Source organism: Eurytemora carolleeae, unplaced genomic scaffold (genome assembly GCF_000591075.1).
Source record: "Eurytemora carolleeae unplaced genomic scaffold, Eaff_2.0 scaffold20, whole genome shotgun sequence".
Taxonomy (NCBI): Eukaryota; Metazoa; Arthropoda; class Copepoda; order Calanoida; family Temoridae; genus Eurytemora; species Eurytemora carolleeae.
Genome location: NW_019396765.1, coordinates 153,464 through 179,792, shown reverse-complemented (window position 1 = coordinate 179,792; position 26,329 = coordinate 153,464). Strand labels below are relative to the sequence as shown.

Below are 26,329 nucleotides of genomic sequence, written 5' to 3'. Positions count from 1 at the left end.
TGCTAACAGCTCTTTAAGATAGGTAGAAAGTTATGGAAGGTTGACTTTTTAAAAAACGACGGGGGCATGAGGGGGGGGGGGGGCTGTTACTGAACATTATTAAGAATATAATTTTTTAAAAATTTATAATGTTTCCTGATTAGTTTTAATGCTATTCTATCCGGGTAGGGTAGACATGTAAACATCCCCCACCATCTTGAAACAACCTAAACAATACAAACTAATCGTCAATGCAAATTGTTTCTGACATGACTGGTAATACTTTGTGACCTCGCAGCTCCTCTTGTGTTTTGCTCTTCCGTACAATTATAAGAGGAATAAAGTATTTGAGTTTTTGCCACAAGCTCAATTTTTCGAATCCCTATATCTTTGTAACCTGATGAGGTAAACCTTTGATATTTCAAACTTAGAATATTTGATCTAACTATAGTTTGAAATATTTAAGGTCAACAACATTGGGTTTAGAAGATATAGAGATATCAGAGTTTGGGGCAATGACTCATTTACTTTATCCGGGTACATAAAAGAAATACAAAACATTTTTTTTTCAATAGCTAATATGTAAAAAAGAGCCAGGATTTAAAATCTATATGATTCTAAATGTTTGAAATTTACTTTAGTTTAACTTGTGTTATCAACGTCAACCAGACGCCGAATTTAAAGAAATTGAGTCTCAAATATAGTTGGTTCCACTTAAAATTGTATTTAATTTATCAAGATTTAAGCCGGCGCTCAATTCAAACCGGTTTTTGGAGATTTTTTTACACGCGACTTAAATTCATTAAATTTGGACACAGGACTCACCAGGGTGAGATGCGTCCTGTTTCTTCCATAGGAATTTAATTGCCTTTCGGTGTATAATTGAACAATCTCTAAACTTACAAGAGCTGTCTTCATATTCTTTTTCATTTACAACGCATATGCATACAAAACAGTACAGTGATAACCAGGAAACTGTAGAATATGAAGACGAGATTACAGCTATAATAAATTACATTTGATGTTGTTATAAAGCAAATAGCTTTACTAATTATTTACTAAATCACTTATTAAGTGAAATGGATCTGTTTACACTGCACAATTGCTGTGTCTCAAGCTCATTAACCTTTTTAAAGTCATAAATTAAGTTCAAAAGTCGACTTCCTATTCCAGAGTTTTCTGGTTTTCACTGTATACAAGAGAAAAGACGAAAATTGGATGTTGAATTGACCAAATTGTGATAGCAAGTCAGAACTTGGTGAGACAAGGACCAAGCACTGTTAAATCCGCGTGAGATGTTAGTTTGTTTTCTTCATGCATTCCTAATCTTCAGGATTGCTGCCTATCCCCTACATAGTACTGTAAATTGATGGTGCCCCCCTACGCCCGCAACAAAAATATGATTTAATGGTGTCCTCCCCCCACACGCCTCTACACAACAAATAACAAGCTATTAAGAAGTTTTTAATTTAGAAAATAACACTAAATAGAACAGCTTTTTAAGGCGTTATAGACATAAAATAAGAATTAGAGGATCTTGGACACTATAGTTTCAGAAGAAGAAATTTTTCCTTTTAATGAACAGCGCTACAATATGGATTTATCTCTAATTGGATAATGAGATAGATAGAAAGATAGATGATTCCGCCATGCAGTTTCTATTGGTTCAGAATAGACCACTCATATGACTTAACCCAGATTGGATCAGGTACTAATGGACTTGGCAATCGGCAAAATAGAGTGTGGAGGTCACAAACTTTAGCTTAGAGAGGAAGAGCCACAGGCAATGTCAATTTGTGATTTAAATTCGACCAGAGCTGGGAAATCTTATGGTGCTTGATCTTGATATTTTGTTAATCTGTAGATTATTATATTTATTTTTTGGATATCCCGCATGGTAATAGTATCCAGTCAGGGGTTGAAGGAGGTTTGATCAGGGGATGAATAACTAAGATTAAGCATTAATCCTTAAATTTAAAGTGCCCATGAAGAGTGGATATCGAGGTCAAGCGATCGGAAATATGAGTATCCAACATAAAAATTCCCAGATCAGAGTTGTTACCAATTCGATAGGCTATTTAATAAACGTGAAAATGGCCAAATTTTTGTGAAAATATTGGTTTGAAATACGTCATGCAATTTAAACAGAAAAGTTCGTAAAATTCTAAGTATTGTTAAGAATGAAGAAAAGTACCTGTGAGACATAGAATCCTGTCAGGAAGGTTATTGGAATATGAGAACTGAACAAACTACCGTTAAACAAAATTTGGTATAAAATTCTGCCACAAATATGTAAGAACAGTTTTTTTTTACAAATTGACTTGTGCCAAATAGGTAAATTTTAGAGAATAATTAATTGAGTGAAAGTTTAGACTTTTTAAACATTAAAAAAGTTTTGTTTTCAGATTTGGGAAATATTATTGTTTGACTATTTTTTTTAATTGAAAGCCAGCCTTTTTAAAATCAAATTTCTATTTTAATTATACTTTGCTAAAAATTAAACTAAAATAATTTTTTCACAAATTTAAAAAGAATAATAATCTGAAAAACATGAAACTTAAAGGGACTGTCAAGTAAAAAAGAAAGGGGGTATAGGCTGACAGCTATTCACTTTAGCTCTTGATCGAGACCCATGAAAGTTATATCTGATGTTCCTATCTCGAGAAATTTATATGAAACTGTGTCAAAATTATACGAAAAGTCATATATATTCAGCAGAACTCCCTCCAACGAGAGTGCAGTATACTGGTCACGTGGCTCTGTCTGCATCACGTGACCAGTATACTGCACTACCATTTTTGGGAGTTCTGATGACGTCATACGTACTAATAAATGATATTATCAATTATATCTATTAACAATGAAAATAAAAAATTACAAATAATAATTGGAGAAAACCTAAGTTACAATTAGGGTTCTCTGGGATATCTTCGTTTTCGGATTGGTTGCGTATTTGGTGAATATGATCTGTTTAAATCTATCAGTTCTATACAAAATTGTGTATGAATGAATTTTCGTATAAATTTGACACAATTTTATATCAATTTCTCGAGACAGGAACATCAGATAAAACTTTCATGGGTCGCGATCACGAGCTTAAGTGATTAGCTTTCAGCCTATAACCCCTTTCATTTCTTTACAGTCCTTTAAAGTTACTAAAAACAAGTATTTTTTGTCAAGATAACGGACTTTTCCTAAATCTTTGTGAATATACGCAGATTATCTCGAACATTTGCCTAAAAAAGTAATTTTTCCTTTTAAAGAGATTATCAACGTAATTCAAGGAGACCACCTCAAATAAAAAGTGGTCTGTCTGATTCACAACGATACCTTTTTAACTCTTATCTGAGTAACATGCAATAAGGGTGATATCGCTGTTTTTGTTTCTGAAAACGTGTTTGTTTATTTAAAAATTATCAACTTTCAGATAGAAAAACAAGTAAGTCTTTTGCTCGGATGAAAGTTTTCGGGATAACGTTGAAAAATAGGATTGCAACTCTTTAAATGGTAAACAGTCTGTATATATAATCAAATTATTAATTCTTCCCCTTTAACATCAAAAATAGTTCTCCAGGTTTGAAAATTATTACAAGAAATTTGTTTATAACAAACATGAATAAAATTTCCTACGTGAATGATGGAAGGAACGCTCTACAGTTTACACTATTCGATTAGAAACTTTTAGTGAATATAAAAATGTCCCAAATCTTTAATATTGGTCCAAACTTGAGGCTCTAGCACCACTACATGTTTTTTGGGACCCCCTGTAGGTATTTGAATACTAATAAATTGATTTAAAATTCCTGAAATTTGTTCCTAAGTACAAATATTAAAATTTATTGATGAATAAACATGTTAATTTTCATTATCACAAAAAGTAATAAGTTATCTAATATTAAAATCATTAAATAAAATAAAGATAAAGCGGGAAACTATTTGGTTTTGGAGAGCTTATCTTCCACTATTCAACTAGATATCCATAGTGTAAACTTTTAAAATTGAGCATTTAATCGTCAGAACGCCGGAATTAGAGATTTAAGGGACAAAAGTCCTGTTTCTGGTCACTGCGTATTTTTTACTATTTAGTCCAAAATTAAAACAAAAACAAGTTCATCAAATTTATAAAAACAAAAAACTTCGTCGTTAAAATCAAAATTTTAAGAAATACTGATGACTGATCAAGGATGACGGATTTATTTACATTCGAATTTTAACAAAACTGCGCTGGACACAGAATATTCAGGATTTTCGAGTTTACACTTCACGCTAGCGCACACTCTAGTTTTCTGGCGATTTAATGATTTAAAGATTTGAACCATTTTTAAAGAAAAACAAGGAAATCTTTCTCAATATCAATGAGAGAGGTTTTTAAAAGTACCGTTTCCAATCCGACATATCTTAATATTTTACTGATAAATCTAAATTACATCTCTGTATAGTCCCTTTAATAGTGTAGTATTTGATCTCTATGTTTTTATCTTTAACTGTTTAACTGCCAGTAATCCTTCGGCAGGTTTATGATGCTCGTAAAAAAATGACCAAACATTGCAGAAAATTGCGCTTGACATTGTATCAAGGTTGTTTCTCATTCGTTTTTTCAAAAATCAGAAAGTTTTTTCTAAAACTTGAAAATGGTATATTCCAAAATATTGACTCTGGCCTTCATTTCTTCGTTAGCTGATGAGTGATGATTAATTTTTGATTAAATTTTGCATAATTTATAAAAACAAACTTGCACTAAAAATGATTAACTAACGTTTGTTGATATTTTTTGGTTCAGATTATGCAAAATTATGATAAGGTTATGGTCGATTAATATCAATTTGAAAAATATGCAGGGTGTTTCAATAAACATTCTAATTGAGCGACGACTTTGATATCGTCTTTAAAAATTATTTTTTAAATAATCATAGTGATGCCTACATTATAGGAAAGCTATAATCCGTAGAGGTTTTGTCTGCTAGAGATAAGAATTTGTTGGTTTTTCCTTAGATTGTTTTGACCATTGCAATTAGGTAATACAACGGTAAAACGTAACATAGACGATTTCTTACTCTTTTCTAAAAGGGAGTGTACGCAAAAAAATGAAAGTGGGTAGAGTGGGATCCTGAATTGAATTCCTTTTCGGTTTGAGTAGTTTTTACCACTATCTCCTTATAGACGCAAAAGATATGGTAAAATTAGTAGCGATCGATATCGAATTCAATTTGGGAGCCTGTAAACCCCCGGTTTCATTTTTCGCGAACACTTCCTTTTATTGCCATATTTATTAAGACACCCTGTACAAACCTGTGAAAATCATCCTCAAACAGTACAACTCTATACAAGAAACTGAAAAAAATTCGAATAAAGTATTTTTAAAATTTTCATTATTTTTCAATACAAAATTGTAACTAAAAATCTAAATACATAAAGTAATCTAGTGTTTTGCTTCCATGCATTTATAAACCATACTGCAAGCTTAACCCTATCCTGCAGGGATAGGATTAAAGTTTAGGGTTATATTTTTTTGTAGGCCTAGACATTAATGTTTTAAAATTATAAGCACTTATATTAATTATAAGCAATTATAAGTTTGCAGTGATCTGATTTATATTGGTCTAAAATATCCTAGGCGGAATAGGGTTAAATTGCATCTTACGCTTTCAGAACATGATGTTGTTAAATCATATTCTGCGCTTCAGAGACCACAATGCCACGTTAAATTATATTAAAATGGCGACTGGTGAGAATATTTCGGATTTACCTTCTTTTATAAATCTACCATATATACTAGACATTGAAGGGAGTGTAGTTGTAATTTCAAAGAACCATTATATAATAATAGTATATAATATAATTAAGCTCTTATATAGCTCATATATCTTTTTTCGTTATAGCTGGTAAAATCGGCCAAACGGCTGGACCAGATTTGTAATGACAAAGCCCCATTGTGCTGTAAATTGGTCTCAAGCTCTCAAGCAAGAATTAATGAGAATTTTTCCAATTACTTCTTGAAAATTAAAAATTTTTGAATTTAAAATGCTACAGAAAATTATTGTTGAGTTAGAGCGGTAAAATCAAAGCCCAAGGCGACGTTGCAACACTTCAAAGTCGAACCTGTCCTAAAAGTGTATAAGTCGTTCTGTAAGCAGGCTGAATCTAAGTGGCCCATGATTTATGCTAAACAAGTTCTAATTTCTTTTCAAATTATTTTGAAAACCTTGGCAACGCCGGGTAATGCCTAGCATATGATTTTTTACAGGAGTAATACGCAAGTTACTTTGGTAAAGAAACCACAAGTAAAAATAAACCATTTTTTAGAGATAAACATGGATATCTCATTTATTTTGGATTAAAAAAAGCTTTGTGAGGATACCACTTTAAAGATGGAGAAATTTTTGTGAGAAATTTTAAGAGTACATTTTTTATTTTTTTTTATTACATTTTTTGCCCAAATACACAGTGAAAGGAATTATCAACTCAATTATTTTCATTCATGAAGTATCCCGTAAATGTTAAGTGATTTTATTTTTTTTATTCAGAAAATTATGATTATATTTTTTTCTTTCTTACAATCTATTTGAGATCAACACTTTCGCACTTCGAGCTTTACAGTTCTCCAAAGTCTTGAAATGTTTTGAAATATATAAAAGTACATTATATACTGCTAAATATATAAAAGTACATTATAAGGCTAAATATATAAAAGTACATTATAAGGCTAAATATATAAAAGTACATTATAAGGCTAAATATATAAAAGTACATTATAAGGCTAAATATATAAAATTGTCCACAATTAATATATTTTTTGTACTAATAGAAAACTTCAAGATGGTTTTGATCTTTAATAGCCGCGCCATCTTAATTCCAAAAATTGTAAAAATAAACAACTTAAATACTACATCAAGGTTTTCTTAATGTGATATAACTTGTGAAAAGGTATAAATTGTGTAAACTTTTTTTCGAAAACTTTGTCCTTTGATGACTATCAATGATCTAAAACGACCTTTAAAGGGACTGAACGCGTTATTTCAAATGACCTCCATGCGCATGTGGCAATGTCCTCAACATAAAGTAGAAAACTAGGATTTACCTCAACATAAAGTAGTAAACTAGGATTTACCTCAACATAAAGTAGAAAACTAGGATTTACCTCAAGTAGAAAACTAGGATTTACCTCAACATAAAGTAGAAAACTAGGATTTACCTCAACATAATATAGAAAACTAGGATTTACCTCAACATAAAGTAGAAAACTAGGCCTCAACATAAAGTAGAAAACTAGGATTTACCTCAACATAAAGTAGAAAACTAGGCCTCAACATAAAGTAGAAAACTAGGATTTACCTCAACATAAAGTAGAAAACTAGGATTTACCTCAACATAAACTAGAAAACTAGGATTTACCTCAACGTAAAGTAGAAAACTAGGCCTCAACATAATAGAAAACTAGGATTTACCTCAACATAAAGTAGAAAACTAGGAAAATAAGAACATTGTGATAAATCAGTTTCACCACACTCCCTCGCCATATACCCATTAGTTGGAAGAATCCTAGATAGATAGATAGATAGATAGATAGATAGATAGATAGATAGAAAGATAGATAGATAGATAGATAGATTTCAAACATCATTAATTGATATGTTTTCTTAATTGTCCCTTTCTTTTCCCAGTTTTACAAGAAATCTACCTTTTCACCATGAAAGGGCCTGATAAGTGTAATTTCAAGTGAACATGCAAATATAGCAATTTGCCCAATCTACAACATCAGTTCCCTTTAAAGCGTTGTCTGATCAAGTACGAGTTTGATATCCATGTTTTTTTAACTTAAACTTTTTATTTCTTTTGTGATTTCTCTGAAAAAGTGACTTGTGCATTTCTTGCTTTAAGAGATAAAAAAGAAAGTAAACACATTTTAAGAAAGAAAAACGCCATTTTTAACAGATTCAGATTTAATATGGTACCGGCGTTGTAAATCGGGCATTGTCATCTTTGCATGGAGAGTCTCTGTAAGTTTGCTATGAGGAAAGTGCTTTTTTTACTAAATAAAAAACCTGTCATTCGTTTTGAAGTTTCTGAATAATCATTTTGATAAATATTTTTGCGCGAAGCTTCAGGCTTTCTTCCCATTGTGATCTGAAAATAACATTTCTAATTATTATTAACATCAAATATATACAGGTTGAATTCATAATTGAATTATAAATTGAATTATGAATTTATACAAATAATATTTTGCCGTACGTTGTACATTATTAATAACCAATGTTTGTACATAAAACCCATTTATTCATTTGAACTGCGTTCTAAATGAATACTTAGCATGATTGTATTACTCATGTGATATATATGACAAGCTAACAAGATCCCGCCCAGGTTGTAGCGTTCATAAGTCACGGGATTGTAGCCATGTGGATCATGTCCGGTTTGAGACATTGATCAATTGATTGACACCGATAGGTAACGAGATCGTGCCCATGTTGTGGCGTTGATAAGTCACTGGATTGTAGCCGTGTGGATCGTGTCCAGTTAGAATTGAACCGTGAACTGGTTTAACCTGGACTGATACAGTTTATATCACGAACTTTTAAGAGTACGGTATTTAACAGTGGCGTACATAGGGGGGGGAAGCAGTCCTCTTGCTCCCCCCCCCTGGGAGTTCCAGGGGGGCCCTCTGGAACCCCCTCCCTTAGATTTAGTTTGTCGTTTTCACCATACTGGAATTTGTTAAACTAGCTTGGGAATCCAGCTGTACCTTGAAAAAAGTTTTCTTTACAATAGTCATTCTGTTCAACTAAGAACCTAGCTAAGAACATTCTAATGGATCTTCAAAGTTTTGTAAGGAAAATTCGAGGCAAATCGGTTAAGAGTTCTTGAGTTATGATCCGACATACAAACAAAAAAACAGAGATTATTACTTTATACATATAGATAAATTTGGCTTGTCTATCTGTTTGTTTGTTTGTATCCAATAAACGTCAAAACGGCTGAACCGATCGGGCCCAAATTTTGTGTGTGACATCACGTGACCACAATTAAAAAATGTGTTTTAAAGATTTTTAATTTTGTAAAAAAATTTAAATTCTAGAAAATCCGCGAATTTTTTTTTTAAATCCGCAAAATTTTTTTCTTCTTTGTTTTAAAATGTAAACAAAAAGAATATGTTCACAATTTAAATAGAAGATGCCAAGAAAGAAGGGCGCGAAGCGCCTTGAATTTCTAGAACATATAGATTTCTGCCTATACATATGTACTCTACTATGCATTCATGGAGGAGGCTTAAAGCCTCTCTTAACTTAACAAATTCAGCGTGTTATGCTTTACAGGCGGCCATCTTTTCTTTGTCATTGTAAATTTTAATTTTGCGGATTTTTCTGGAATTTTTTAACTTCAACCAGCAATAACATTTCGTGGGGTCCGATCTTGTGTTGTGAGTTGGTATTCAAAATTCGGGCTAAATCGGTTCAGCCGACTTGACGTATATTGGATTTGACGTATATTGGATTTGACGTATATTGGATACAAAGACTCTGTTAAATGAAGAATTTTCGTGTTTTCTTTAACGCACTTTTTTGTCAGACTCAGACTATAAACATATATGCACATATTTTAAATATTAAAGTATAAATATATAGATATAAAGTATTGTACGCTAATTTCGATAGAATTTGCGGTAGAGATAAAATATAACTATAAATAGAGACAGGATGTATTTCGTTGTAGTTTTACGTGTGGGGGGGGGGCCTTCATGTAAAGATAGCAATGTCCAAGTTAAAACGATACCCGGCCTTAAGTAACCTTAATCTGATCAAAAATGTGAAAGTTACCTACGTTTTTCTAACTCAAAAAAAAGTTTTTTCTTCTAGTTTCTCTTTGGCTTCATACAAGCAAGAAATAAATCCGCAAGCCCATTTTGCAGAAACCGCAAATGAAAATTAACAGTTTAAAGAAACTACAACATTGATATCTAACTCTATACTTTAATCCAAGGGAAGGACACTTGGCATACCAGTCCGGCCCGTTAACATGCAAACATATTAAACAGTTCAATCTTGATACAACTTTAATAATTAAATTAAAAATAATCTATGATGAGACCAAATCAATTAAGAATTGATTAATCATTCAATTACAGCGAAAAAGAGAAACTAAATAATCCAAAAATAGTTTCAAGTACTGAACATCGATAAAAATTAATAATCTTTAAAAATAGACACGTGATAAAGAATTTATTTATTTTATCTTAACCCTAGCCGGATTGGACTATTTTTATCTAATTGACGGGGGCTATGATTTTGCCCCAAGAGTTGAGATAGGTGGGTGTGAATATGATACATGTCACTAGTCTGGGAATGCTCATTGAAAAAAAAGACCTCTAACTTTAATAGTTAGGGTGCTAAGGTGGATATATAAGAAAATAAAAAAACCGCCAAAATAAGAAAAATATTATTTTTGTTTTTGACAAATATTAACATGATGAACATGTTACTACATCTGTTTTTCAAGGGCTTTAAAAATAAAACAATTTAAGGTCTGTAGCTTAATAAATAAAAAACCGACCAGCCGGTTTATACCGTCCTCCATCCTATACCCTATGCATCAAAAATAAAATGTTTGGCAAAATATGCTCAATTATAAAGTTGAACTAGTGAAGAAGTTTGAGTATAGTGCAAGCTGTTTTTGAGTTAAAGAAAAAACACAGGGGGGGGGAGGAGGTAAAGGAAACCCCCCCCCCTTAGTAATAGGCTTAAGCAATTTGCAATTAAGATTAAAATATACGATTAAAAAGATTAAATATAAAAATTTGTTAATGAAAAATATAGGGTTTCGTAGATTAGTTTCCAATGAATGATCTTTTAGAGAGATTCAGTCATCATTTTCATTAATATTTCAGAGCAGAAAACTTTAGAGTGGTGGATATCGAGATTAATGCTTGATCCTCTTTTTTTCTTAATATAGAGACTAACCTAATCTTGCACTTCTATCTTAAAAAGTGTATAAAATTCAACCAATCAGAGTCGCATATTTGAAGCCGATAAATTAAAAATTTTACGCACCATTTAAGATTAATATACAGAAACGGGAGGAACTCTCTAATTTAAAAAAAAACAGTTTTTAATTTTTCTCTACTATATCTAAGAAGGAACGGTTTAAGAAGAAAATCAAAAGTATGTCCATTGAATACTCAGATTAAGTGAACGGGATTAAGGATATCTCATTCTAAATTTTCAGCTCAGGCTTTATAGAATATCTCAAACTTCGTCAAAAAATTAGTTCCAATGATAGCAGAGTGTTTGTAGGCTGTAGAAGCTATCCCACATAGATCCAGGCTGCTATAGAGAGTCGCAACCATTTTCAAGACTGGATTCAGGCTGCTATAGAAAGTCGCAACCATTTTCAAGACTGGATCCAGGCTGCAATAGAAAGTCGCAACCATTTTCAAGACTGGATCGAAGTGAAGTGTCAGTTCACCGTTGTCTTTTATTAGACCACACCGACTCAATTGTACTTTTTTGTAGCTCTAGATTTGTACATTTTAGAAATTCAAAATATCAGTTTAAAGAGATGGCTAAAAAATGGTCGGAAAAATGTAAAATATAAAATTTTTGGAAACTTATAAGATTTAACACATCTCTATTTGTCAAGGGCTTCTCAAACATGGAAGTTTTAGATCTGCTAATTATGTTAATAATTATTTTAACAATTATTTTAACAATTATTTTAACAATTATTTTAACTATTATTTTAACAATTATTTTAACAATTATTTTAACAATTATTTTAACAATTATGTTAATAATTATTTTAACAATTATTTTAACAATTATCAAATAATAATTATTTTAATAATTATTTTAATAATTTCAAGGTGATTATGTCAAAGTGATAGCGCTCATGGGTGAACAAATTCTTTTTTTTTAACCATTATTTCGAGTGCAGCCAGAAAAAACCTGATTTTGGCCATTTTTTAATTTCAGAGTTGAATTTTTCGCCAAATCCTCAGTTTTTTACTTGGAATGATATTTATATCATTTTAGAAATTCCAAACACTTTTCCAAAATTAATTAAACATTGCATTGTTTGAAAGTTAGTCAATTTTCGATTTTTCTGCTACGCACTTACACCTTAGCAGCTTAAAAATATTTTTAATCTCATTTTTCCTGTTTTCTGCATGATGTAATGTTTCTATAATATGCTTATATATCTTGGCCGACCTGTAAATATCTAAAGAAATCTGTGTTATCAAGTTTTTTTCAAAGCTAAATTCCGTCCAGTCAGTTCAAGGAAAAAAGTTTGAATACTTTTTTTTACGGTTTCTCAGTTTTAACATAAGGAATGATATTTAGGCTTTCCAAATTGTGGTCAACATTTACTAATTATGAAAAATTTACGACTTTATAACAATTTCAAAAAATGTGACCAAAATATGATTGAATTTAAGAAAAGTTAAGAATCCTCAGACATCTAAAGATGTCATTTATTTCATTATTTTTAAAAATAGACTTTTTTCTGAAAAAATTAAAAATAGTACCCAGGTTTTAGAGATAGTAAATCATACAAAACACTAATAAAAATGCAAAATGAACATTTTAAACTTTAATTTTAAATTTGGGTTTATTTAGGCTTGAGTGCAAGTGGTATTAAAATATATAATTATTAGGCTAGACTTGCTTAACGATTAAAAATTGTTCAAAAGTTGTTTTGATAAATTTGCTGTTCAGACTAGTATCTGGGATTTCCAAAATGATATAACACATTGTTCTCAGACAAAAACTAAGGATGTTATGAGAATTATGGTAAAATAAATAACAATTTTGAATTTTCATAACACGATAAAACGGTTTTTTTAAATGCTTATAGGGTGGCCATTTCTAAAGAAATTTGATTTTATTATTTAGGCTCTAATATGGTTGGCTCCACTTAGAATTGCACACTCTATTATGTCGAGTTCATTCGCGCCTGATCCAATCAGGGTTCAGCCATGTGTTTGTTGTCTATTCTGTACCAATAGAAATAGTATGGCGGTAACATTTATATTTCTATCTATCTCATAATATATTTATTTATTCTATATGTACTTCTACTGAAACTATGGTGATTTATTTAATGTTTCAAGAGTTAAGCTGGCGCTAAACTGAAACCGGTTTTGTGCGGATTTTAGACTCGGTTCAAATTCTTTAAATTCTCAGAAAAATGAAAATAACTGTTTTTTAGGTTTACTTTAGGTTGCCAATTCGACAATTTTAAAGCTAAATTTGCTAATACATTGAAGAAATTTCAAATAATGTAATTTTTACAACGTTGTCTTTTAGAACAGCATTTGGGATTTTCAAAATGATATAAAACATTGTTCTAAGTTTAATATTGAGGATTCAGCAAAAATGTTAGCACTCAAATTAAATGAAAAAAATTTAATGGCCAAAAAATCACGTTTTTTTTCTGGCGGCACGCGAAATAATGATAAAAAAGAAAATATTTTGTATTTTTCTTAGTTTCATATTCATGTATTCTGAAGAAAAGAGCACCTCTAAACACAGGGGGGGGGGGCAGCATGTTAAATGTTCATGCGTAAAATTCCGTACTTATTACTATATTAAATTTCTTCAAAGTCAAGAAATTTCAAGGTTATTGTGTCAAAAGTGAGAGCGCTAGGGGAAAAAGGGAGAGGAGGGGGGGGGGCACGTGTGGTGCGGCCCCCAGCCTGTTCAGGGTTAAACTTCCGTATTTCTTATTATTTGATTAAACTTTAACGACATAATTCTTATGAATATGCGAGAGATTACATTTTCGTTAAACACATATTTGCTTATCATTTATCACACTTTGTAGACTTAAAGAAACCGATACTAGCAAATACTAGCCGATACTAGCAAATACTAGCTGATACTAGCAAATACTAGCTGATACTAGCAAATACTAGCCGATACTAGCAAATACTAGCCGATACTAGCAAATACTAGCTGATACTAGCAAATACTAGCTGATACTAGCTGATATTAGCAAATACTAGCTGATACTAGCAAATACTAGCTGATACTAGCCGATACTAGCAAATACTAGCCGATACTAGCCGATACTAGCAAATACTAGCCGATACTAGCAAATACTAGCCGATACTAGCAAATACTAGCCGATACTAGCAAATACTAGCCGATACTAGCTAATACTAGCCGATACTAGCCGATACTACCTGATACTAGCTAATACTAGCCAATACTAGTAAATACTAGCCGATACTAGCAAAAACTAGCCGTACCAGCAAAAACTAGCCAATACTAGCAAATACTTATTTGACGTTAGTCAAATTTTCTAGGACAGTGCTAAAGAGAATTCAGAATTGCGCAAAAAACAGCGCAAAACTTGATCTGTAAGTGGCAAACTTATCTGAACCAATTCAAAAATGCAAATAGATTCTAGTACAATAGATGTCAAAGTAGAATTTGTACACTCTCAGTATAGCTGTATTCTTACATCAGAAGTGCCAACTCAGTTTTTGTGTCCGACATAATTATTAATAATAGTGATAATTTTAGAACAAGGTGCTCATTTTACAGTAAAATAAGTGCAATTTTATGTGTTCTTCATTTTCTGTTTTTACTTTTTTTGTACTATTTGCAAAAATGTATTTTGTTGCATGCCGCAACAAAAAACCTACAATTAGGACAACGAATTATTTTCCAGTTCCTCTGTTGTAATGGATAATACAAATTTTGCACATCATTCCCTAAAATCTTGTTTATGTATGTTTTTTTGATAATTTACATTTTAACATATTTGCGAATATTATTTAAATCAGTTTTTAACAACATTTGGCTGAAGCTTTCTTGAAATCGAATAAAAAGTTTTTGTAATTTCACATGACCCTGACTTTAATGAGCTAGGGGTAAGTCCGATTCCCAACGTTATCCTTTAAACCTTTATCTGATTATAATGTGAAAGATATCGTCTAGTTTGGAAAGTGTTTAATTCTTACAATTGCCCGCATTTTTTATGGAGCAGAAAATCTTCTCATCAAAGATCTTGTAAACTTAAAAAAATTGTATTTAATCAAAAGAAATTTCCACACCTAGGATCCAGTCACAAACTCAAATTTTCTAATCCTAATATTTCTTTGCAACCTGATGTTGTAAGTTAACCTTTGATATTTCACATTTAGATTAATTGGCGTAACAGAATTCCTAATTTTATAATCTAAGGTCTTTACATTGGCTTGCAAAGAAACAGGGATTAGAGAATAAAAGTTTGTGATTCATTTCGTTTGTTCATCATCTAAAGAACAATTTTTGGGTTCAAACTCTTATATTTAGAATTGGCTTGGGTTTACAAAATGTCGGTATTCTAACTATATATTTTTTATAATTTTCTGACTTTTGCTGAACTTTTTTTTCTTTGCGGTTAATTTTCAAAAACTTAAATTTTTTTTTAGTTTCTTACCAACCCTACACTCATTATCTTTCACATGAAACAAATTCTAATTAATTGTACAAGAATTCACTAGAAATATCTAGAGTTATCCAGATTTTTAATAATCATAAAAAGATAAGAAAACATTTTAGGTCTTTCGTATCAATAACATGATTGAATTTCATTTTTATTTAATCTTTCAGAATTTTTTATTAAGTACAATGTCTTCATATGCGTTCTTAACGGATATGTAAATCTTTTATATTTCAAATAAATTGAGTCTTTGCACCAAACTTGAATATTCTATTCCCTTTATTTTTGCAACCTGGCGGTGTAAACCTTTGATATTTCAAGCTTAGATTATTTGATCTAACGGAGTTTCTAGTTTGAAATATGTAAGGTCTACGACATAATGGGTTGCAAAGATTGAGGTATTGAAATATCAGAGTTTGTGAGGAAAACTCAATTCCTTTGGATTATTTACATTTTTAAATAACAAATTGAAAAACCTAAATATTAGGGGAGGTCTATTAGGGGAGGTCTATTTTTCAATTTTTCCGAAACATGTTGATGAGCCTAGATCAGCTGATTAACGTTCGTCCGTTTTTTGTATTAATTTTTTTATTTAGGCTAGTTTTTTTACCCTTAAAAGATATCTTTAAAAAATAACTTCATTGATTTTTTAAAAAATATTACGATTTTAACGTTTCTGAATGTTTTGATCCCCATCTTGATTTATTTGATGATTTTTTTAGCTTACATTATTGTACACAAAAATGCAAAAATATGAATAAATAAAAAAAGTATCATAGAAAACATTGGGATTGGTGCAAGATGGGTTTGAGAATTAAAGGGAGTTTTCACGAAAAATGAAAGGGGGTATAGGCTTACGGCGAAAAATAATCGCTTTTGATCGCTACTAATCTTACTTCTATCTGTTGCGTATATATGGAGAAAATTGTAAAAAATGACTTATACCGAAGAACGTAGGGTCCGTACAAATTCAGAAAGTTGCAATTTACGACTTTTATCGTAAAATAATCAATTTAATTTCAAACAAATCATTCAGATATAACCTAAAGTCCTCGATTATTTTTCGATGCATTCGTATACAGTTAATATTTCATAATATTTGTTATTTGTTTTATATACAATGCACTTAAAACGACTTTTTTCCGCTAGGTGTCTCTGCTACGTCTAATCATTCAAAGCATCGAGAGCTTAGACATCTGGCGGCCAATTATTTCGGTGTTCTAAGTGTGGATACAAAACTAATATTAAATATTAACTTTTTACGAATGCGTCGAAAAATAATCGATGACTATAAGTTGTAATATCTGAATGATTTGTTTGAAATTAAATTTATTTTTTCACTATCCGTGTCGTATATTGCAACTTTTTGAATTTGTATGGAGGCTATGTTCTTCAGTTTAACAAAGTTGTGTATTAACAATTTTCTCCTTATAGACGCAACAGATAGAAGTAAGATAAGTAGCGATCAAAAGCGATTAATTTTTCGCCGTAAGCCTATACAACCTTTCATTTTTCGCGAAGACTCCCTTTAAAAAGTCTAGTTTTAGAATTTCAAACACCCTGTCGTGCATAATATTATCACATGCTGGGGGTAATTATCAACTGAAAGATTTGACTGAATATGAAGCTTGTGAGTGTACCCAGGACGTAATCTATTTGCTTTAAATATTTCAATATAAGTCTCCACACACCTTTTGACGGATTTATTGAGAATTTGTTTTTTCTAATCTCGCAATATTCGCGTTGGAATTTCAACGTTTCAGGATGTTTTTAATATTAATTTTAGATTTTTTATACAATGATGTTCTAGGGCCCAAAAGGTTATATAGCGCAAATATGTGAAGTACACCTGCAGTATGGAAACAGTACAACAAAATGGCCGTTTTACACTTTTTTCTAGTAAATTCCACTCTAATATATATTCTATTCTCTTTGGCTCTATACCATTATTTTTTTATGAATCTATTCCCATATTTACTTTAATTTGACAAGGTTCATAAGTAAGGAAGATGCGCATGAGACACAAAAGTTCCAAACTAATGGTAATCAAGTCAAAAAAAGTAAAATTTAAATTAAAACGCGCTAATGTATTTACATTATATTCTAACTTCATATTTTAACCAAATTGTCTATACTTATTTATATTTGTATATGATTGTATGTCTGTCAGTTTGTTTGTGTCTACTAAACTTCAAAACGACTAAACCGATCCGGCAAACAACATTCTTGTGGGACCTCATATGACCTTAGTGAAGGTTTACGGTTGCTCAAAATTACAAAATGTGTCTCCAAGAATGTTATATTTTGAAAATTCACAATAAAATATTATTAAATCCAAGGTTGCAAATTGGATCTAAAAAGTTTGAGGCTTCTTTCTTTTGATCGTAAAAAAATGGTGTTGATAATGGTGTTACCGTGTTATACATTCTATTAACTTTGTTATTTGTGTCAAAACAATCGAAACCTGTATCATCAACATAGGCATACAAAGCATTTAAACTATAGAGAGGGGGGGGGGGATTCAACTATTCCCTCCCCCCAACCCTCCCGGGTGAAAGCTGGTGAGGCTTGTCATGATTTTTTTTTAATGAGATGTTTCCGAGAACTACTTAGTCTTTTTAACAAAATCCACTTTTTTCTGACTGGTAGAAGAGAGGGGGACGGGGAGTAAAGGGAGGGGTATTACTTTAAAGGGAGTGTTCGCGAAAAATGAAAGGGGTATGGGCTTACGGCGAAAAATAAGCGCTTTTGGTCGCTAGTAATCTTACTTCTATCTGTTGCGTCTATAAAGAGAAAATTGTTAAAACGACTCATGCTGAAGAACGTAGCGTCCATATGAATTCAGAAAGATGCAACTTTTAACTCGGATCGTAAAATAATTAATTTAATTACAAACAAATCATTCAGATATTACAAACAGTAGTCATCGATTATTTTCGACGCATTCGTAAATAGTTAATATTTCACAATATTTTTTTAAAAATAATAATTTGCTGGCGCTGGATTTTCGAACATTCCTGGAAAATATGAAAATGTCGTCTTCATTATCAAACATCCTTGAAACATGAATAAATGTTTTAAAAAGTAACTATCAGTTTATGACAAAAAATAAAAAAAAGCATTGAAATCTCAACTTTATACGAATGCGTCGGTAATTATTGGTTGTATAATATCTGAATGATTTGTTTGGAATTAAATTGATTTTTTTTACGATCCGTGTCGTACATCCAAGATCCGAGTTGAATGTTGCAACTTTCTGAATTTGTATAGAGTCTACGTTCTTCAGCATTAGTCTTTTTTAACAATTTTCCCCTTATAGACGCAAAAGTTAGACAATAAGATTAGTAGCGATCAAAAGCGCTTATTTTTCGCCGCCGTAAGCCTATACCCCATTTCAGTTTTCGCGAACACTCCCTTTAAATCCTCTAATGCCTAATTTCAAAACAAGAGGGGATATAAATGGATTGGAAAAATTCAGTGTCACATATAAAAAACATGTGCTTAAATTGATCCACAAGTTACAATACACGGCCCGCTTATATCTACCGATCTATACTATTCTAGGCTAGCGTACATGTAACTTTGTCGGTGGGCTACGCAGCTGTTATATCTCAGTGGACCCTAGATATTTTTAGGAAATTTCTAAAACCTCTGCATAGCAATTTTAGGTTTTACTATAACAAATTTTTATTCTGGCTATTGTTCATTCTATAAAAAATAATTAGTACTTTTAAAAAAGTTTGAAGTCAAGTTCAGGGTCCAAATTAGAAAATAACTTTGGTGGATAGTGGGCCCTTGGGTAAGCAGAAATGAGAAACTGTAGCTAAAATCTTGTGAACATAACATTTTCTTCAAAGAGTTTGTAGCATTTAAGGCGCCTTAATTTCAGAATTCCAAAATGTGGTCTGCCGTTTTTGTACCTTAAGAAATATATTGAGAAATTTGTTTAAAATTCAAAATATTAAATATTAGCAAGGTTGTTTAAATCTTTAGTATCTCCAACAATTTTTATAATACAAAGAAGGAGGCTAAATCTTATCAAGTTTTAAAGACTTACAATGTTTTTTTATACTCCTTTGACATCTATTAACTTTACGAAAACCAAAGACAAATTGTAACTTCCAGGGTCCATGTCTAACGTACTGCATAACACCCCAGCGAAAAAATTACATCAAACCTTGACTATGATATATCCATTTTATTATCCATGTTACAATATTTAAATTGTTTAAAACAAAATATTTCTGAGATCTCAAGAGCTGCAATTTTTAGAATAAAAAATTTGTAGTTAAAGGGAGGGTAAACATAATTTTAAGGAATCTTCATTCTAAGATGGCAATGCCCGATTTCCGACGGTATCCTTAAAATCTTTATCTGATCAATAATGTGGAAGATGCGGTCGTTTTTCTATGTTTAAAAGTGCTTAATTCTGTGATTTCTGTATACTTTCCCTATAGCAGAAATGCGCATAAGTACTTTTGTCGAGAAATCACAATTAAAAGTAATCAGTATTCAAAATTACAAACTTGATTAATAAAAGGTCACTTGAAATTACGCTCACAGTCCCTTTTTAAGGGATTGGTTACCTACTTTAAAATAGACACAATATCCTAATTTAAAAAAAAGGATAAAAAGATGAATGGCCAGAAAAAGGTTACCCCCAAAAAAGGATAAAACATGATGACACAGTAAAAATGCCGAGAATGTCGGGGAAAAAAATGGACAATTGACCATTTGACGGAAGACTGAAAGTAAGAAACAAAGAAGAAAAAAAACAGACAGATAGATAAATAGATAGATAGATAGATAGATAGGTAGATAAAAAGATGGATAGAAAGATAGATAGATAGATAGATAGAAAGATAGATAGATAGATAGATAGTTAGATAGATAGATAGATAGATAGTTAGATAGATAGATAGATAGATAGATAGATAGATAGATAGATAGATAGGTAGATAAAAAGATGGATAGATAGATAGATAGATAGATAGATAGATAGATAAAAAGATAGATAGATAGATAGATAGAAAGATAAATAGATAGATAGATAGATAGTATAATAGAGAATGTAACTGGGAGAACTAGGTAACCCCTGGAAACCCTTTACACCACACAACATCAAACCTTGCAGAGGAGACTTCTTCATTGGAAATATTACAGGGTGTCTCCAGGATAGACAACTCTACATAGTGTCTCAAGGATAGATTAAACTACAGGGTGTCTCATGGATAAAACATTCTACAGGGTTTCTAAGGATAGATTAGACTACAGGGTGTCTCAAGAATAGATTACACTACATAGTGTCTCAAGGATAGATTAAACTACAGGGTGTCTCATTGATAAAACATTTTACAGGGTTTCTAAGGATAGATTAGACTACAGGGTGTCTCAAGAATAGATTACTCCACAGGGTGTCTCATGGATAGTTTACTCTACAAGGTGTCTCATGGATAGCTTACTCTACAGGGTGTCTTATGGATATTTTACTCTACAGGGTGTCTCCAGCATAAGTTACACTACAAAGTATATCAAAGATAGGTTACACTACAGGGTGTCTCAAGAACAGAATACTCTAAAAGGGTGTCTCATCGATAGTTTACTCTACAGGGTGTCTCCAGCATAGGTTACACCGTACACGACAGGGTGTCTCAACATTTCTCCACGATAGATTACACTACAGGGTGTCTCAACATTTCTCAACGATAGATTACTCTACAGGGTGTCTCAATTCTCAACATTTTTCAAGGATAGATTACTCTCTAGGGTGCTGTTTTTTATTATCATTACCAACACTTTTTTTTATTTTTTTAAGTTGTTGTCGTTTATAGGTAAAACGTATGCAGTATTTAAAAAAAACGACATTCACCGGTCAAACGCTCAATGCTTTTTGAATCGATTCTCCTCTAAACAAACTCAAATTTTTGGTCATTGGAGAAACTTAGAAGCACTAGAATTTAGCAAAAAGAAAAATATTTGATTTGCAGAGTACAGGAATTATCAAAAATTTTGATAATAAAGGAGTTGAGTTTTTGCCACAAACTCTGATTTTCTAATCTCTTTATCTTTGTAACCCAATGTTGTAGACCTTAGATATTTCAAACTATTAATACTTATAGATAAAATAATCTAAGTTTGAAATATCAAAGGTTTGCACCATAAGATTGCAAAGATATTGGAATCAGAAGATTTTATTTTGTGACAAAAACTCAATTCCTTTGATCAAATTTGTGTCTTGGATTTTCAAAAATTCCTTCAATAAGAAAATATGTCTGAATTTCTGCTTTCCGTAAATATTGCGACGTATTTATATTCATGCATTAAATAAATTCTCTTTTCGTACTTTCCTTCAATGAATATAAAATACAGCAGAGATTTTACGTAGGAAGAAGCTTTAAAAAGATTGAAAAAATTGTTTTTATCATGTTATCAACCCTTTACTGAAATATTCATAACATTCCCCAAATTGCTAAAAGTGGCAACAGATTAATGCATAATTGACTTGAAAAGAAATAGGAAGAATATATTTCGTTTCATATAGAAAAAAGACGATATCTTTTTCTTTGTTATTCAGATAACGGGGAAATTTTTTCATTGTTTTTGATATTTTGATCCCTTGTCTCACTCTATAGAAAATCCCATCTCATAGAACACCCCTTGTCTCACCCTATAGAAAATCCCATTTCATAGAACACCCCTTGTCTCACCCTAAAGAAATTCCCATTTCAAATAACACACTTTGTCTTACCCTATTGAAAATCCCAACTCAAAGAACACCCCTTGTCTCACTCTTTAAATACTCTCTTCTAAAACACTTCTTATCTCAACCCAAAGAGAATTACTTCTCAAAGAACGCCCATTATCTTACCCTAGTGACGCTGTTCTAAATTTTTGCTGAGATCAGCAGTTATAAAGTGAATTAAAACATTTAACAATGAAAACAACATCTTTCACACCTAGAGGTTGTATTACAACTGAGCAACCTATATCAGTTACTCTGCTAGAACAATAAACATTATTTTTGTATGTTGCGGACCTTTGCGTAGATGAGACATAGACATATTAATGTGTCTTGTATGTAATGTTTAATGTTTAGTGTATATATCTTAATATATATTTATGGATCCTTGATGGGTTTGTTATGATCCAACAAATGTAAACATTTAAGGATGATACTTCAAGAAAATGATGTTGTTCTTAATTTTGAAAGTAAACCAGTAAAATCCGCAAAATCTGTACTTTTCAAAATGAACGATGAAAATCAGGTCCCAGGTTTTGCAAAATCAAAAACCTCATATATTCCTTATTTAATCAAACACCTATAATCTGTATAAACTACCAAAAACTTCTAAAGAGAACTTTTTTGTGGGACTACCTGTACCTGTTACTGTACCTGTACCTGTACCTGTACCTGTACCTGAAAAAAAACAAAATTTGCTGGAATCTAACTGAGATGTTTAATATAATAATTACGTTCTACTTGTTTAGAAAATATTTTGATAGAAAAATATCTAGGCTTCTTGCGTAAAACGTCTGCTAATATCTTTATGATAAAATCTCTGAAGAAAAAGGTGTCAGATTAGTAATCAGAAGAAAATGAAAAATCTGCAGAAAATGTGTAAATCGAGAATTTTCAAAACTTTACAAAATCAAAAAGTTTTGGATGAATAAGTGGTACCCTTTAAACATTTGACTAATCATGGATGAATAAGTGGTACATTTGACTAATCATGGATGAATAAGTGGTATACCCTTTAAACAGTTGACTAATCATGGATGAATAAGTGGTACCCTTTAAACATTTGACTAATCATGGATGAATAAGTGGTACCCTTTAAACATTTGACTAATCATGGATGAATTAGTTGTATCCTTTAAAAAATTTAAGAATCATTGATGAATGAGACATCCATGTTTTACACTCAGACTTTTTTTTACGGCAACTCTACATTCATAATGGAAAGACATTAAAAAAATTTAATTTATGGAACAAATTGAATTGAATTTTTTTATTGAAATAAATCCCAAGCTCAGAAATGCTTCTTAAAAATTGAATATTTTATCTGCGTCATAATAAAAAAACTCTCTCAACGACAACGTTTTTATAGAATCAAATAAAAGATTAATAATTGAAAATAACATTATAAAATACGAATTTTCAAACGTCGTTTCAATCAGTTTAAAAAAACTTAAGGGACTGTAAGCGCAATTCTAAGTGACACACCATCCAAAAATGGTAATGTCCGATTTACAACGGTACCCTTAAAAGCTTTGTCTGATTAAGTTTGAATTAGATATCCATGTTTATGTTCTTTTGAACTGTTTATTTTCATTTGCTACTGTTAAAAAATGTTAAAGGGGTTCCCTGTTTACGTGTTCCCTATTCAAAGGGTTCCCTATTTAAAGGGTTCCCGATTTAAGGGGTTCCCTATTTAAAGGGTTCCCTATTTAAGGGGTTCCCGATTTAAAGGGTTCCCGATTTAAAGGGTTCCCTATTTAAAGGGTTCCCTATTTAAAGGGTTCCCTATTTAAAGGGTTCCCTATTTAAAGGGTTTCCTATTTTAAGGGGTTCCCTATTTAAAGGGTTCCCAATTTAAAGAGTTCCCTTTTTGAAGGGTTCCCAATTTAAAGAGTTTCCTATTTAAAGGGTTCCCTATTTAAAGAGTTCCCTATTTAAAGAGTTCCCTATTTAAAGAGTTCCCTATTTGAAGGGTTCCCTATTTAAAGAGTTCCCTATTTAAAGAGTTCCCTATTTGAAGGGTTCCCTATTTAAAGAGTTCCCTATTTAAAGAGTTCCCTATTTAAAGAGTTCCCTATTTAAAGAGTTTCCTATTTGAAGGGTTCCCAATTTAAAGGGTTCCCTATTTAAAGAGTTCCCTATTTAAAGAGTTATAAATATGCCCGTTTAACAACGCAGTCTTTTAACCTTGTCAGAACAAAATTGATGGAGATATTGTTATTTTTAGACTAAAAATTCAACTGTCGAATTATGCAGCAGAGAAAAGAAAATAAATTGACAGCAGTTATGCCTTTTCAAGACAATAGGACGACATTATTTTTATCATTATTACTTTTGAGTTTTGTAATGTTTAAAGAGTGCTGCGATTACGCTTGCCGTCCCTCTAAATGAAAAGCAGCATTTTATCGCAGCTCTTAGATTCATGAAGAAGTCAGATTTCCTTTTCTCTAAATTAAACCAAATAGAAAATATTTTTCCAAAGGATTATCTCTCACTTTAGCTGCATACAAAGTTGTGTAAACAAATTTTATTCCAAAAACATATAATTTATGAATTCAATTTTACACAAAGTTTACACAGTTGGTGTTTGAAATTATCAACAAATATATTTGGACAAATTAGAAAATTTCTGAGGAATTGAGTCGGCCACAAACGCTGCTTTCTATTCCCCGCCCATATATATATATGTATATGTATATATATATATATAAATATATATATATATATTACATACATATATATATATCTTTGCAATTCAATGTCGAAGACCTTAGATATTTTAAACTTTGAACTCTGTTGGATCAAATAATCTAAGTTTTTAATATCATAGGTTTACACTAGCAAGTTGCAAAGATATTGGGATTAGAAAATTTAAATTTGTGGCAAAATTTAAAATTATTTGCCTCCGAAACATTCCTGATTACTCGCCACAAACTCTAATTTTTAATTTGTTTATCTTTGCAACCAGATGGAGTAAACCCTTGACAATTTGGCCAAGAATAGTTTCTAGTTTGAAAAATCTCAGGCCCCCGACTTCAGGTTGCAAAGATATAAGGAAGTCAAATTAGAGTTTGGGGTTAGTAATCAGATTTTCTAGGTTTAGAATAGCAGTTTTTGGAATTGGGGGAAGGTGAATTGGATCAGAAATGACAACATGTATACGTACAAATATTAAGACAAATATTACAAAAATTTTACTTTGTTATATTAATATTCGATTTACATTTATTTCACAAGTATACGTGTCATTCAATTATTGATTGATTGATAAATAATGTTTAATCGGTTCGTTTTTAAATATTAATTATAATTTGTAAAAAGTTTGATTTGATTTTTTGATTAAAATATACAACAAATTTCATTTATGAAAAACAGATAAGCAGTTGAGGATTAAAATGAATATATGAATAAAGGAATTGAGTCTTTGCCACAAACTCTGATTTTCTAATCACTTTATCTTTGGAACCAAATGTTGCAGACCTTAGATATTTCAAACTATGAATTCTGTTAGATCAAATAATCTGAGTTTGAAATATTAAAGGTTTACAACGTCGGGTTCTAAAGATATTGAGGTTTAAATATTTGATTTTGTTCCAAATACTCAATTCCTTTGTATAAATTAGCTAATTATATACCTGGTCAAGGTATAAGGAAGAATATATGAACTTGAAGAGTGATTTATACTTCTTATTAGATAAGTATAAAATCCCAAATCAATCTCAAAATGTCATTTTAACCTTTAACTTGATGCATGGCAGTTTCATATTCCGTGTACGTGGCCACATCAATATGCTGCAATTTCTCTGCGACGACTTATCATCCATATGTGCTGAAAATCCAGGACAGGCAATAATGTGGCAAGTCGGGACAATAAAGTTGGCTAAGGGGGTTATAAGGTTGCCAGCCGGGACAATAAAGTGGTATAACGGGATAATAATATGTGCGACAGGGACAATAAAGTGGTCTACCGGGATATTAATATGTGCTACAGGGACAATAAAGTGGGCTACCGGGATAATAATATGTGCTACCGGGACAATAAAGTGGTCTACCGGGAAAATAATATGTGCTACAGGGACAATAAAGTGGTCTTCCGGGAAAATAATATGTGCTACAGGGACAATAAAGTGGTCTACCGGGAAAATAATATGTGCTACCGGGACAATAAAGTGGTATACCGGGAAA

General features: G+C 31.4%; 1 protein-coding gene across 1 annotated transcript; it reads right to left on the bottom strand.

Moving 5' to 3' along the window:
- Positions 1-86: 86 nt before the first annotated feature.
- LOC111708366 (bestrophin-2) lies at positions 87-8,099 on the bottom strand. Its single transcript, XM_023481708.1, has 6 exons — positions 8,022-8,099; positions 7,425-7,518; positions 5,269-5,310; positions 3,174-3,215; positions 2,174-2,219; positions 87-206 (listed from the first exon to the last, which is right to left on the bottom strand). Exons 1-6 carry the CDS (start codon positions 8,095-8,097, stop codon positions 87-89), a joined length of 420 nt encoding a protein of 139 aa, XP_023337476.1. The 5' UTR covers positions 8,098-8,099.
- Between the last annotated feature and the right edge of the window lie 18,230 nt (positions 8,100-26,329).

Bases quoted from the DNA above. Each gene is read 5' to 3' on its own strand.
- LOC111708366 (XM_023481708.1), bottom strand. From the start codon at position 8,097: ATGGGAAGAAAGCCTGAAGCTTCGCGCAAAAATATTTATCAAAATGAT. The intron at 5,311-7,424 runs GTAAATCCTAGT...AATTTTTTTCAG, and splicing joins GTTTTCTACTTTATGTTGAG to TTTCTTGTATAGAGTTGTAC. The intron at 3,216-5,268 runs GTTTGTACAGGG...TTACTTTTTTAG, and splicing joins TTTGAGGATGATTTTCACAG to GCAAATGTTCGAGATAATCT.